Source organism: Halyomorpha halys, unplaced genomic scaffold (genome assembly GCF_000696795.3).
Source record: "Halyomorpha halys isolate HHAL.00 unplaced genomic scaffold, Hhal_1.1 Scaffold1395.1, whole genome shotgun sequence".
NCBI lineage: Eukaryota > Metazoa > Arthropoda > Insecta > Hemiptera > Pentatomidae > Halyomorpha > Halyomorpha halys.
The window spans coordinates 129,064-145,240 of NW_027111868.1; the positions used below are offsets into that span (position 1 = coordinate 129,064).

Consider the following 16,177-nt stretch of genomic DNA (forward strand, 5'->3'; position numbering starts at 1 on the left):
ACTATTTTAATTGCAATTTTTTTCTTTTCTTTTTCTGTAATATTTTGAGAAAGTGGCATTTGTTTTCAGCATCTCTGGCATATATTTGTTACCACAGGGTTCTGCTGCACCCAGTTTGGAAACCACTACCTATGCCCACTGGTCAGTGTTAGCCTTAGGCCGTGCCCTAAATATACAAAGGTAGAGCGATCAAGCAATGAGGATGGTCACTTAGTCCCTTAATATAATTCAGTGTCCTTATTGAACTTCATATGTTCAATCAGGACATTTAATTGCATTCCCTTTACTTGATTTCTGCACAGAGTGACCAACGTTGCCAAATCACGCAATCATTGTCCTGTTAGGACAGAGCCATAGGTCACATGCCGGGAATGGCTCTCATCACTTGTTAGAAATCGTGAAAAATTAAAAAACCTAAAAGATATGTTAAGTTTAGTCAATTAGCAAAGCAACTGAGTAAGAAACCTGTTGAATTAAATTTCATATATAAAGTAGCGTACAACAGCTTTATAATACAATTGTGTTTTTAGAGCCTGGAGGGGACACCCTTGACATAATTGTCAATGAGCTCAAAATGCCTGTGACTATTTAATTCGGTTGAAAGAACATAGACAACTAAAATTAATCAAATAATCCAATTATGTAAAATACATAGCTTCAAAACATTCTAAATAACAGAATAATTTGGTTATATTAATTTTGATATAACCAAATTATTCTGATATGAAATAAAAAATGGAGGTCAATGTTTCACCAAATGAGTAGAGCTTAAAACTAGGCAAAGATAAACTAATGAGTGAACTATATCCTTGACTTCATTGGTATACAGTACCTCCACATATGTTTTATTAACTATCAAAGTATTAATAGTCAATATTATTGCTTATTTGTTTTCTGAGATGTTATATGAATTATTTCGATTCTTTGTATTTATAAAAAATTATTAAGACATTCTTCAATAATTTACCATTTATTATTATCAAAATACATTTTATTTCCGCTTATCATCAGAAAAATTAGTCAACTCATTTCTTGTTGACTTGAAATAATCAGTGACCAGCATCAGTAGTGATCTCTGGTAGCCAAATATTAAACTAACTAGTTCAGCCATGTTCTTTTTCTTCTGTACTGTACTTAGAAATAATTCATAATGACCACAAATTAATTTAGAATGAACAATAAATATAAAGTATAATTCCTTGATTTAAATTATGAATTACTTATAACAATAATTGCTGAGTATAATCAAGTTAGAACTGAGGTAATCTAAAATTAATGCTAGAAACATAGTACAAGATATATTCATTTTCTTTATTATATTAATGATATTTTACTTTGTATGACAAACTAAATTGTCTTTGGGTATATGACTTATTCTACATGAAAAGTATAGTATTAATATATAATAATATCCAATGTCAGTATTCTTTATTTTTTATAGCTTGTTTTATAGATAATTAACTTTGAAATAATGTCTGAAAATCATTAAAATTTAAATAACTGCAATAAGATAAGTCAAATAAATGAAATTTAAAACAAGAAGATTAATATTTATTTGCCAGATTAGTAGTTTCTGGAAATATGAATCAAGGTTGTAAATTTTTAAATATTTAATTTATTATTATTTACTGGAAGATTGCTGATTGACCATGTGTATTAATAAATGGAATATGGTCCGGGTGCAGTCAAATAAAACTTAAATAGTAATAACCATTTTAATAGAGCCAATGTTTTGCCCCACGTTGCAGGGCTTCGTCAGATACAAACACTTAACATTAGTAATTAATTAAATGGAAAACTAACAAGAGTAAACAATGAAACGTAAAAATTAAATATGAAAAATAAAAGGTTATAAACAATAAATGAAAACAGAAAGAGTAACAGATAAAAAGAAGAAATATAAAAGAAAGTACACACTAAGAGATGAAAAGGGACAAGAATAAAGGAAGAAAATGAACGAGACAGAATTTAACTGTTTAACAGAAGTCAAAGTCACAGTGAAGTATTTTTGCACCTTATTAAAATAACTTTTATGTTTATCCCATTAATTTGTTATTTTTCAATTCTACCAGTGTTGTGAAAACGAGCAACTATGATTTCATGTTTACATCTGTACACACATATAAAAATACTTCAAAACAGCTTTAAAAAAATGATTTTCAACCAAGGGCCTTTTTTTTTTTGTTTACTTAAACGGAATAAAAGTTTTTATTTCAAAACTTTTTCATGTAAAATGAATATCCTTCAAATTTTAAAATAAAAGTTTTATTATATTATTTTCAAATTGTGTGATAAAAGTATTACTAAAAATATGTTATTTGTTGACAAATGTTAATTTCAAAATATGAAATATTTTATAAATACAAAGTAGCCTAAAATAATTTTTTTTATTTAAAAAATAATAAAATATTAGTAAAAAAATGTTTCGGACAAATCATTGAAATATAAATAGAATCAGAACAAAAGCATTATACTTTCCTATCTTAGGTAATTGACACTAAATTGAACTTATATCGCAGAAGAATTCACGGAAAGTATATTACATTTTTTCCCCAAAATATTTTTAATAAATCTCAACATTCAATTTAGTCTACTTGCTTATTTTTACATTTTATAGTCCTACCATACACATTATATTTCATTTTATTTTAATCTTCTACCCTATTTACAATATTTTTAGTTCTTTGTATGTTGTTTTTAGTCTTGATGAAGCCCTACAAAGTGGGGCAAAACATTGCTGCAGAATAACTAGTTTTGTACTATTTGGGTTCCTTTTTTTGACCTCTACCTGGACCATATTCCTTCACTTTTAAATAAAAGTTATTTAGCAATAAAAAAAAAAGTTTCATGAAATTAGTGAAAGAGGAATAACTGTTTTGGTCTTTGGTTTTAACTCCTTTTTAACTTGTCCGAATCAAGTGAATGGTATTACCACAATCTCTTTTCAAAATTACTTTATTCATAACATATTTTCCTGTTTTCACATTATTACACAGCATCATGAGACACAAAAAATTACCTTAGGACCCACTAGTTTAATATCTAGACCGTGTTTACGACTTGGGAACCCGTATGATGATGAGCTGTTTTTTATTTCTAACCCTCCTTTTATTTATTTATGAACTATTACAATATATAATACATAAAATATACATCTATGTACAATTTAATCCTTCTACTACCTGAAGGCATTTCAAGGAGCAAGGAAAGATCCACTGTGAGCAGGGGCAGCACTTTGGCGCTTAGCGCCTTTTGTTTATTATGGAGAGAGGAACTGCTCTCCTGACTATTTTAATAAACTATCATCAAGGAAGGTCACTTTTACATTTTACATTCGTAGTGATGGGGATAACTCTAACTTTCTCCTTTTACCTTGGATTGTCCCGAACTGAGTTAAGCGCTGTACTAGCTTCCACCAGCTATGATCATTCTGGGTTCTGCGGCCTTTAAAGATTTTTACACTTCTTAATTTTTTTTTTTTATTATCAAATTTATTTCTTAAGTATATACATGTATTTACTTTTGTATTATTTTATTTTACACACTTACAATAAAGTTTTTTATATGTTCAAAAGGCTTTTTTATTTAAAAATTTTTTTTTTGGATTATTTCATATAGACAAAATGTATTATAGATAATGTGGTGATATACAATGACTTTCCAGAGTCCTTATTCAGTAATTCTGTTAAAAAACCCACAAAACGTTCATGTATCTGCAGATTGCATAAATAGATTCAGTGGCATATGCAGGTGACAACAATACTGTCATGTTTACAAAATGATATTTAAACATTATATGGCTAATTATATTTTATATATTCCTTATTTAAATTAAGATAAAAGAAGATATTAACAAAAAATAAAATTGTGTATTTAATTGATTTTCCAGGGGAACCCCTACAATCAGTGTTAAGACTCCTGCCTTATGGTAAAAGGAAAATCACAATTAAAATTAAGGAAATGCAAAGATAATAAGGCCAGAGTTAGGCAACTATGAAACTAATATCTAAAATTGCTATGGATACGATATTTATTTATCAATGATTTATTCATGAATAAGGGTCGTATCCATGGCAATTTTAGATATTAGTTTCAACTAGCTAATTTTTGTCCATCTCTGAATAAGGCATAATAAATATTCTTATAAAATCCATCAAATAAGTTTTTTATTTATCTTATTCAGTACAAAATACTTAAAGTGCCAATGTGGCTGACTTTAGGTAAAACTGCTGTACAACAACAATTGAACAACGGGTGCAGGTTAAGCGTTTTAAGGTCACAAGTTCTTAAACATTTATATTAAGTATAATTTATTTTAAAGGACTCACAGTGAAGGAAAATGTTGAGCTGATTTCTTCACTGAAAGATTTAAGTAATAATAATGAAGCACAAAATGTTAATTTAAAAATAATATTTTATTATGGTAATCATTTACAAAACCTATTCTTGGTATGACAACTACTTATCAAGTTTAATGTTATAAACATAACAATAACTTTTTTCATGCAATTTCAATTTATTTAAGACAAATAAGAGAATTATCCTCGAAGATAAACATATAGGTCTTAATTCAGAGTTATTTTGAAACTTCTCAAAAACCAGAATTTTGTTAAATTACATGGAAAAAGTAGTTGTCATTGACCCAGAACATTTAAAAGAAAACAAATGTTTTTAATATAAATAAAAAATCTAGAAAATAAATTATATTTAAAAAAAAAAAAATCAAAAATTATAACAAAGACAATCTATATACTTAGGCAAGAGTGAATCGATTGATGATACCTGCATAAAGGTATTTCATACTTCAATTTCATAAACACTCTGTATTTACTTGTGGAGGTTCGTATTGAATATATATTTATTTATACACAGATAATTGTAACATTTAATACAATATATACATACATCTCTCTTATAAATATATTATGTACATAAATAGATACAATCTGTACCAAATTAATTAAAATTATTGATTTAGAAATTAATCTAATTTCTAATTAAAATCACAGTAGTTTTTGTTTGCTAATGAACACAACTTTTTGTTCTTTTCTTGCAAAATTCGTATCTACATAATATTTACATTGACTTCTCAACATAATATAACTAAACATAAAAATAAATTTGTTTACTAAATAAAGTCTAAATTGAAAGGTGAAACTCATTAATAACTAATCTTTATAGTTTGTAACACGCAACGATCACACTAATTCGTACGAAATTTCATACACACACTTAAAAACGAAGATGAGGTTTGTACTTGACCAAATGTCTGAAACAAAAAATTAATATGAGATTCATAAAGTAATTGATATTAAAATACTAAATTTATCAGAAATAAAAAAAATTCTGAAAAGTTTCAGTAGAAATAGGTTCATTGTAACTATACTACTGTAATAAAACAGACAAAATTATATAAAAAATGTTTAATTAATCTTCAAGTTTTATATTACTAGAAGAAAAAAAAAAAAATGTACGTACTTATCTAATATATCCCAGAAAACCATAAGACTAGCTCGATCCAAATGGCGCTTCGTACGGGAAATATCCATCACGCTTACATTCCACCTTGCAACGTTGCCATCTAATTTCATTTCATCATACTTTAAGTGGAAAGCACAAACTAAAAACAAAAATAAGTTTATTAAAAACAAAAGGATTTATCAAAGATCAGAAATTACACTCAGTATATTAAGTTAAATTTATAAAAACAAATTAAAAGTGAATAGAAATGGTTAATATAATATATTTCTGTTGTGTTTTAATTTCATCTTTGTTAAAATTTTATAATTAATTTCATTAAGATCCATTGGTAGATAAATAGAGTAAAAGCACTTATTTAAAAAAAAACAGAACTCACTTTTTGAAAAAATGTCTACAGGATTGCCATTCCAGGGCCAACCTTTGAACTGCCAAGCAGGCCCCATGACAAATACCGCAACAACACGGTCCCAATCCATATTGTTTAACTTTCCGGGGTTGTCTATCACCCTGTACGGAACGGTTAGCCCTCCATCTTTCCTGCGTTGCAACAGCACTTCATTGCTTCTCTTTTCACCAGTACTTTTCTTTTCTTCAGTACTTACAAACCTGAAACAATAGATAAATAATACATACATACTGTAGTGATATTTTACATCTATTGTAAAATAAAATCAAAATATTAAAAGGAGATTGTAAAAAGCAATAGAAGAAGACAATAAAACATTCACATTATGAAAAATAGAAACAAAATAAGTTAATTTCAAGAATAAAAAGAAAATATTGTTGTTTCGCTCTTAAAATATAAATTTTCGAATCTGGCTGTGATAGATAATTATTTGTTATATTACTGTAATTATGAGTCAACCATTCGGGTTCAGGAGCCCTCCAGGGTCTATCCAGTTTCATAAAGTTGGTATCTTTAGTTGGGGAGAGATCTGGTGGTGAAGCATGATTCTAACCAAATCATTTCCTTGTACAAATGATGTTGGTCTAGTAACAGGACTTCTTTACAAAGCACTACACCCCTGGCTCTTCAAGGGTTGTAGTAGTACAGATATTTATTTATTGTTTATATTTAAAAACATATTTATTTTTTTCTATATCCAAATAGTCCTGAAATCAATTAGACGTGAAGCTAAATATTTAAAATAAAAAATATTGAACTCAATAATTTAATTAATATTTAAATGGAGGATAATTAATTTATTTTTGTTTACTGTGTTTGTGTTATTTTCAAAATAATAAAAAAATAAAGCTGTACCAATACAACCCATGAAGGGTCAGGGTTCAGTACTTTTTAAGGATTGGTCGACCGCCAGGGTACTAACAGTATAAGGCTGGGTGGACTCCAGAGGGCTACCGAACCCACAGGTTTGTCTCACAGCAACAGTAACAGAATAAATAATTGTCTACAAAAGCTGGATTAGAATCTTGGTCATTGGAGTTAGTAGCACAGTGCCTTATCACTAAGCCATTATCTTCTCAAATATATTTATAAATAAAAAGGGCTTTGAGGTATTGGGAGTTTCTTGATAGAAATTTAAGCTCAGATTTCCGAATTATGAACATCAGATTGCCCTGAAGAAATTGATGTATACTAATTTCAAAGAAAAATATTGTTAATATCAATATCTCCAACATAAGTTTTGTAAATAACTTCAATTTAAATGTAGATTTATAAAATATATAGAAAAAAACAAAACAAATTAATAAATAAAATAACTAATACTTTTTTATTGTTACCTTAAGTCTTGCAGTATCTCTTTGGCGTTGTACATGGTTATCAGAGAAGTGGTTGCTGAGGGTATGATTATTATTGGAGTCCGTGATATACGTTTTGAAGGTGGTACTGAGGCATTCAGTCTTTGCTAAATAGAAAAAAAGAAAGACAAAGTTGGATTAAAGTACTTGTCATACCATGATAATTAAAATTTATTAAAACTTTGTAGGTTTCTATAATACAATAACAAATTTATGCAGATCTAGCAAAATATATTCTGTATCATCAATATCAATAACAGTTCAGTTCACTATTTATTCACCGAGGATACACATATATAAAAATGTGGAATGATTTCCAGAAGAGTACATTTGCTGTAATCTGGTCTTGAAAATTATTTTTGGATAAAAAATCCTACAAATATAAATTAAATATATGGTGTTCATAAGCAGTTGTTTAATTCAAATTATTTGATATTAATAAATAACCAAATTTAAAATTAATGAATTATTTACTGTAATGAAAAACGTTTGTATCAGGTCCATTTATTGATCTGGTAAAATAATTTACAAACACATAAATTTAAATATTATATTTTATTAATGGTTAAAATTTTACATATTCAAATTTACACCCTAATATCCTTTCTCGGTACATAAGTAATAGTAGAAAATTGGTCTCACACGCTTGATACGGAACTAAAAACGCCCAATACAACACATCGCTAATCTAAACAATTGATTTGCTGTATTTCTGAAAATATTAAAATGACATGTTGCCATGATAAAATCAGACATCTGATGTAAATTAAAAAATAAATGGATAAATTGCTGTATAGCAATTTAGCAATAGTATGTCAAATTACGATATCAATAATAGCATTGCACACTGGGGCAATAATGTCATGTAGGACCAATTTACTTAGCATGCTCTCTATTTTTTCAATGAGCATGAAATTCAAAATGATTTAAAATAAAGTAATGCCAGATGGGCCAACCACAAGAGGGGCCAGGCCACATATGGCCCGCAGGTTGAGTATAGCTGGTAAAAAGTTCTATACAGAGAGATTTAACTGAAGTTCATGAGATAGATCCTTCAGAAGCGATAATAAATTTAATAAGATAAGGTATCTTGGAAATTAATATTCCCTGACTTTTCCATATTTCTTTATAAATTTTCCCTGACATGCATCTAATATCAGTGATTATACATTTTCACAACTATAATTTTTTTAAACTTATTGAAAGAACTCATTAAATATTGATACAGCTAAACTTAAAATAGGAAGTAGGACACTTACTGGTATTAAAAAGCTTTATTTAGATATTTACAATAATTTTACAAATATCCATGGATGAGATTCTGTTCTGGGGTGTATGATTGTAAGAAGGATGTAAACTACAAAGATTTGCTTCCTTCCTTGCTTATATAATGTATTCCCGATAAATTTTGATAGAAGTAATTATTTTAAATTAATTCTTTTGACAAATTTTAAAAGATAATATTGTTTAAGATAAAAACTACAGAGGATTAACAACCAGATAGAACAGCCACTGTAGGCATGGCAAGTGTTTAATCGGTCTATACAGACTATAGGGAAAACCACCGAAACATTATATGAAAAACTTTGAAAATATTAGTTTTTAAAAATATTCAAATTAAAAAAATAAAGCAATAACTAAAACTTTGAGCCAGTTAACAAATTATCATGTATAGGAAGGTATGAATACAGAAAGACCTGCTTACCTGTGCGGCAGGAACTATTGGTTGAGCAGGCTGGGACGATGGTTGATGTGTTGGTGGCATAGTCACAGGTTTCTTCGGTTGGTTTCCCTCAGTTACAGATTTTAATGTCATACCATGATATGTTCCCATTGTATCAATTTTAAATCCCTCAGTTTCTAAATACATAAAAAAAAAAAATTAAAAGCTATTCTTAAAAATAATCTAAGTCACAAATATTCAACAGATTATATTAAAAAATATATGTTAAAAATTAACACAATACAGTAAATATGGTTTTGAAAAACCAATTATTGTTTAATCAAATATGATTTATGATTAATCATTAATGATAACAGATTAAAAAATAAAAAATTGAAAATAATAAAATGAATACAAAGACATCTAATGCACGGAATAAATAGCAATATATATATATATATCAATTTATTTAATATATCTCAATTGAAGATTGTCCGGGTGCGGTCAGAATATCTAAAATAGAAAAAACCTATTAATTACGAGCCAATGTTTAGCTCCACTATGCAGGGATTCATTAGGGCTAAAAAAGAGACAAACAACTAAAATAATGTTACAAAGTAAGAGAATGGATAAAATGAAAAAAAAGTAAACTAAGTTATGGTGAAAAATTATTTAAAATTGTGAAAGTTTATATGAAAGTAAATAAAAATAAGAATTACAGTGAAAAGTATAAATAAACAATATGTGAACAGAAATAATAACAAATAAAAAAGTAGATAATAGAGAAATATTTTTATATTTATTATTATATATATTTTCTTTAATTTATGTTATTCATATTTATATAAACTTTCACATATGTTAAATCATTTTTAACCATATCTTAGTTGTTTGTATCTTTTTTAATCCTGATGAAGCCCAGCAAAGTGGGGTGAAATGTTGGCTCACACTGAATAGTTTTTTTACTATTTCAGTTATTTCTACCGTACCCAGAGAATCTTCCTTTGATATACTTAATCAATGATCTTCCAAAATAATATATCATAAAATAAATATTTATCAAGTCTTTAAAAAATTCAGAATCAGTTAATCAAAATCACTCAGGATACTATATAATTATAATTAGATTGCTTCTTTTTAAAAATCTTTTATAAAAGTATTTGTTCACTTATTTCTCTTTTGACTATATATTAGTTTAATAAAAATTTAAAAATAAGTCACTAATTATAAGAATTAATTTTTAGGTACTATAAATTGACATCAGAAAGTTCAGTATGATACTGAAAGTAATTTAAGCAAATAACTCGTATAATAAATTTTATACAACAAATATAATTGTAGGAAGATAGTCTGGGTGACGATTCAGTCACCTTGACTATCTTCTTACAATCTACTTCATTTGGTCAACTATCTTCTTCTAATAAAAATAGATATAATCAATGTTTAGTTAATGGATTCACATGATAATTAGGAGTGACTGGTGTAAGAATGCAAAAATTTTATAAAACACCAAAATGAAATAAAAACTAAGTCCTAAAGGTGAGAAAGAACCACCAAAGGTTGACATTAGGTAAAAAGATTAAAATAAAACATTGAACAAGATAAATATTTAACTCGCAATTAATGATTGATAACAATTTATGTATTAGGTGGATTTTTTAAATTTTGTTTTTTACAAAATTAAAAAAAATCTCGAATCCCTCTAGAAAATACAAAAAAAACATAAACTTCAGTAATAATATGGATAATTACCGATTATTGAAAAATAATCTCTTATTTTTATCAAAGTAAGATATTAATGAATAAGAAAACATTATCAAACTATGAATTAATCATAACATGAATGAAAAACCCACCTTCCCTCTGGCGGATAAACCTTTCCTGATCGTATCTATTATAAACAGCCGGTTGAGGTACAGACTTTACAGGGTTAGTTCTAGGAGTTACTACAGGAGTTGGCTGGGGTGGCCGGTGTCTTCCATCCTCTCTTACTTTAATTGACGCTAGTGTAGCAAATATATTCTTAGCAAATACCTGTCAACAAGTAAGTGAAACTATATTAACGATAAAGAATAAGCATAGCAAAATATAAGTTACTAGGAAAAAAAATAACTACATTATAATAATTGTAAATCATTAGAATAAAATTGCAGTCTTGCTGAGATAGCATTATCAAAAACAGTTAACATGGAAATTCAAACTAATTTTAAGAAACAACTAGTTCTTGGTCCATCAATCCATCCAGCGAACTTGAATTTGGTCATTTTTCAGGCTCAAACTAGTAGACCATCCTAATTTGAAAAGCTTTAATCACACGACTTTGTGAAACAGAGGAAATTTATTGAAAACATAACAGGAAATTTTTGCTAATGCACAAGAGTCTAGAAGGTTACTGCAATCGTTACATTTGTGACACAATCCATTTTATTACTTTTAAAATTGACAGAGAATAGAAATGTGTTATCACTCAGGAAAAATGTTTTTCCTTTAATCTTCTTAAGTTAATTATCAAATCCTTTCATATTTTAACCTTTTTAAAAACAATTTAATAACCAAAATTAAAGGTGTTTTAGAGGAATTTGAAAAAAAAAAAAAAAATTCGCATTTAAGACTATTTCAATGAGAATGAGGCCTGTGACAAATCAAAGACGACTTAATTGCATGTTCACTTACTAAGTTAATAAAAATCATTAAAGCTGTTAATGAGAAAATCCTGAAATAAAGTGCAAAATCTACTAAATAAAATGACACTTGATCTTAAAAAAATTTAACTTCTCATATTTAAAAGGAAATCTATAATTATAAATGGAGGTGACAGCAGCAGCGTATAGGCATGGGAGTGACGAACCCACTCTATGAAAACCATGTCATGAAATGCGCAATGTATTTCTTCAATGTATTATTCCATAGTCTGTCGCGCAAATAATAATAATTATAAATATAGGTATTAGGTAAATATTATACATCTCTTATTTCTCTAATCAGTAGAGATTTTTAAATATAACAACTAACTAAATTAAGATCCAATAATAAAGCTTATCAATTAAGCTAGAGCAAAAACGGCAAAATACAAAAATCTCAATCAAATAAAACAGAAATTTCATGAAAATTCTAGTAGTCAACGTTTCGGAATCTTCCTCTTTCTCTGAATTAAGGAACAGACAGAGTTCTGAGGTCTGGCGTTGTCATATAAGAGTATACCTCCCTTAATATAAATAGATCCCTTCTGATTAACCAAATACAGGTTAAGTTTTGACCAATTTTTGATGTCAATACCATAGTATGATGTGGATGTGATGGTTTCACTTCTGGGTAAAATGGAGCAATGGATTACTCCTGCCACTGATCACCACACCGAAACAAATTATTTTTTTGGAAGCAAATTTGATTTTGGTATATGTCTCGGTCTTTTGTCAATATTTAACAACTGACCTGACCGATGCCTGTTGTCATACAGTCCACTTTTCATCACACGTGATTATCCTTTCGAGAAAAAGATGCTGCCACTCATCAAGTTCTTGAGGTACTCATAGATCTACCTTTTTTACTTTATCAATAGTCTTTAAGTGGGGTTATTTCAATGCCCTTCCCCGAATGCCATGGTAATGTTTCTTGCAGCATGGGCTGCCAAATGTCCAAGTTTAAACTCATAAAACAAAATTACTCAAAAATTGTGTGTTTCAAAGGTCATATTAGATGGCATACTAAACAATGTACAATCAATTGGAATGATAGTAAATATCAAAGAAGAGAGGATTAATAGTGGGTCATTATAATATTCCTAATGAAATGACCCAATATAAGTGGTCCAGACAACTGAAAATTTTGTTTTTCAGAATTAAAAACTATTTTGCCACAAAGCATAAGCTCAATTCTGTATAAAAAAAAACAAAACAAGAAAACTGGACAGTGATGGCTAGAAACACCACAATAACATAGCAACAACCTTCCATTTAAGCATAAAATAACATTCTGTTTTGTTTCTGGACTACACTTATTAAACAAGGTTACATTTAGTTTAATCACTATTCAGTAACTATACCATATAACTGGAAAATGGTTAGTAATAATAAATAAAAATAACAATAAATACCTTTCCAGTACTCTGTAATATGGTAGTACGAGTTCTCCATTGTCTTTCACGTGATATGATTAACTTAGTAACATCTACATCTAAATCTAACATAACTTTTAAATCAGTTCCTAGCTGTTTATCATCTTGGCTCTTGATTGTTGTTCTCTTTTTGGCCAATCGTTTCGCCTTAATAGCCGCAATCTTTTCAACTGACATAGCTTCAGAAAGCGACCTATATAAATATAAATTTGATCAGAAATAAACTAACAAAAGGTAATAAAAACTCGAAAGAATCTTATACAAAATGGTACTAGTAATGCTGTGCTTGGAAGTTCTTACACTAGAAATATTGAGTTTTACCAACAAACAGAAATATAACACTCAAAACTAGCAGTGGTAGTGTTAAAATGTCATTAATATATCTTAAGTAATTTAAAATAGTCACCAAAGACAGTATATGAACTATAATAATCAATGGTGACTGATCTATGAAATAATTTAAAAATTTGTCTAAAGCAAAGTGAGGTTATAGTATTAGTTAAAGAGAGCTTGAAAATCCTTTAACATTTATAATTTAAAGGAGGAAAACAAATATTGAAAGAAAGGAACCATTACTAACTTGATGTTATCAACATTGACAGATGCTTCTTTAGGAGCATCGAGACGAGCAGCCAGTTGCTGCTTTACTCTTTGCACTTGTGTTTCTTCTAGTCTTGGTTTCTTGGCAGTTGATTCAGAAGTTTCTTCAGCAGTTCTTTTCACTTGCGTTGGAATTTCTAATGGCGCACTTTTATCAATATTAGCCGAAGAAGCTGTTTCTCCATTCAAGTAGGCCAACAAGTCTTTACGATCAGGTCTCCGTACCACAGGAATGTTAACAGCCTACATTCAAATAAGAAATAGTAATATCGAACATCTGGTATGCTTGATATGTTACATAAGTTTATTTGGTAAAAGAAAATAATAAAAATTACTTACAGCAGCTTGTCGCACATACACAGGATGGGATAGCTGAACATTTTTGAGCAAAAATAGTAAGCACTCAAGAGTATAGTATTCCTTGACTCCATCCTTATTGGATCTAAACAATTGAATGAAGAGGAAAATCAAGGAATAGAAATAAACCACCCTCAAGTAAAACCATTATAAAAATTAATTAATAAAAAAAATCAAGAGAGAAACAAAAAGAAAGTTGATCAACTCACCTGTACATCAAGTAATTCGTTTTAACCGTTTTGGGCCATGAAAATTCACCAAATATAATATTATTCTCACGTTCAATGATCTCTTTCTTGTTAACATTGTACTGGCGTAAAATACTCAAAGGATCTGCCATGATAAAAATTCAAATCTACGATAAACTCAACGTAAACTTCCCTCGTTTGATGAGGATAACCCCACCGCAGCAAGCACCTAGCTTAACACTGGAAGCAAGAGTTGAATAACAAACCTCCGAGAAGCGCTACTAAGCGACACAAGCTGTATTATTTTTAACATTGATTTTAAGAAAGCCATCTTAAGCATTTCGTATAATACTAATAAAAATTCAAATTAATAACACAATGTGTAATTTTTCATTTTTACAAAAGAAGAAAGCAAGTTATTTTTAGATTAACTTTTCGAATATTTGTTGATAAGGTTATGTATCTTCTACGTGGAGTGGTCTAAGCTTTATAACCTGTACTGATTTCTCTATTGCTTAGAATAAAATATATAGTTTATTATGAGCATTATTTCTGAGCTATTATTGATTTAATGTCTGTTGTTTTAATTAAATAATCCTACCTAATTAAGAATTTCTTTTAAACCCTATTTCCATTTTAATTTAACCTTTTTATGTACTGTTCCTTCAACAAAGCCTTTTTAGAATAAAATTTTTTTCAGTGAATGTCAGGCCATGTGGATCATTTTGCTAGAACTGTTCATTTTGCTAATAATATAGTTATAAAAGGTTTGTAGCTCTATAGTACAGGAACATCCTTGTTCTCACTGGATATGTATTGCCTAGCATTCACACATCTTTTCTTTTGTTATTCCTTTTCTTCAATTTGATCCTATTCAACTAAACATTCAGCATTTTATCCCTAAATTATAATATAGTGAAAAGGATCTACAGAATATTCATATATCTCTCAAATAGAAACTCCCAGATTAATATTTAGGTTTTGTGGGTTACTTTCAGTTAAATACAAAAAAAAGGATTCTGTTTTAGTTTCCTGATAGTGTTGTTTTTTATCTTTAAGGTCATGGCAGGTTTTATCTTGGAAGTAATTTCACAATAGTGAGAAAGTATGACAGTGCCTATATGTTCATTGTAAACCTAACCTCACTAACCTTTCAATTTGATGGATGAAATATAAAATTAGTAATTGAACTCAACAAATTTCACCACAGATATTTCAAATATGTATAAGATATACAAGTTAATAAGTTGGTTTAAGATTAATGTTAATGAGGTTGTATGTTATAACAGTTCACTGTCATGATACCTACATGTGTCAGTTACTTCTAGCTCTTGTGCATGTGATTGAAACAGTACCATCAACTATCAAGCAGATCTTGATTGTACGATAGTACTGTCAGGATGGTAAATATAGTTTCCATAAATGTAGTGTTAGCGACAGCTGCCACCGTTACTATCACCATGGAACCTGGGCTTTATATTCTTTTTAACTAAAATGTAGGCAATTTTAAAGTTAATTATATTAGACAAACACTTTAATTAGTTGATTTTTATTAGTGTACTTATTTTATTATGTACCAATGTTACTTATCCTGAAGTAATATTGGAGATAATCAGCTTGAAGGCAGTCATTTTTAAACAAAGTAAAGAATGTTGTGGAAAATAAGATGCCAATTTGAGATCAAGACTTGTTGTTATCACAGTTTTTCATTTTATTTCATTTCATTCACAAACAAATTAACCTGAAAATAACAGTTAAATGTTTTAATAAAGTTGTTGGGTAATAAATTACTCAGATTAATTTTATCGCAGACTTTGAGATACCGATTATATTAATGTTAAGATCAAATTTCCATTAATTTTCAATAGGAATTTATAATTGAATTACTAGAAAATTAAAGAGAAATGATTATTTTAATTAATTTTAGAATTTTCACGATGTCAGAATGTTTTGAATTTATTGAATGGTAATTATAGTATCATGCAACAATAAAGAAATTTAGACTGATAGAAA

At 28.4% G+C, this 16,177-nt stretch overlaps 1 protein-coding gene across 1 annotated transcript; it reads right to left on the bottom strand.

The window, feature by feature from the left end:
• Positions 1-5,088: 5,088 nt before the first annotated feature.
• hyx (cell division cycle 73 hyrax) lies at positions 5,089-15,829 on the bottom strand. The gene is made up of 11 exons (XM_014434613.3): positions 15,742-15,829; positions 14,186-14,404; positions 13,959-14,061; positions 13,600-13,862; positions 12,999-13,212; positions 10,762-10,939; positions 8,948-9,102; positions 7,225-7,349; positions 5,858-6,087; positions 5,479-5,620; positions 5,089-5,269 (listed from the first exon to the last, which is right to left on the bottom strand). Exons 2-11 carry the CDS (start codon positions 14,314-14,316, stop codon positions 5,233-5,235), a joined length of 1,578 nt encoding a protein of 525 aa, XP_014290099.1. The 5' UTR covers positions 14,317-14,404; positions 15,742-15,829; the 3' UTR covers positions 5,089-5,232.
• Between the last annotated feature and the right edge of the window lie 348 nt (positions 15,830-16,177).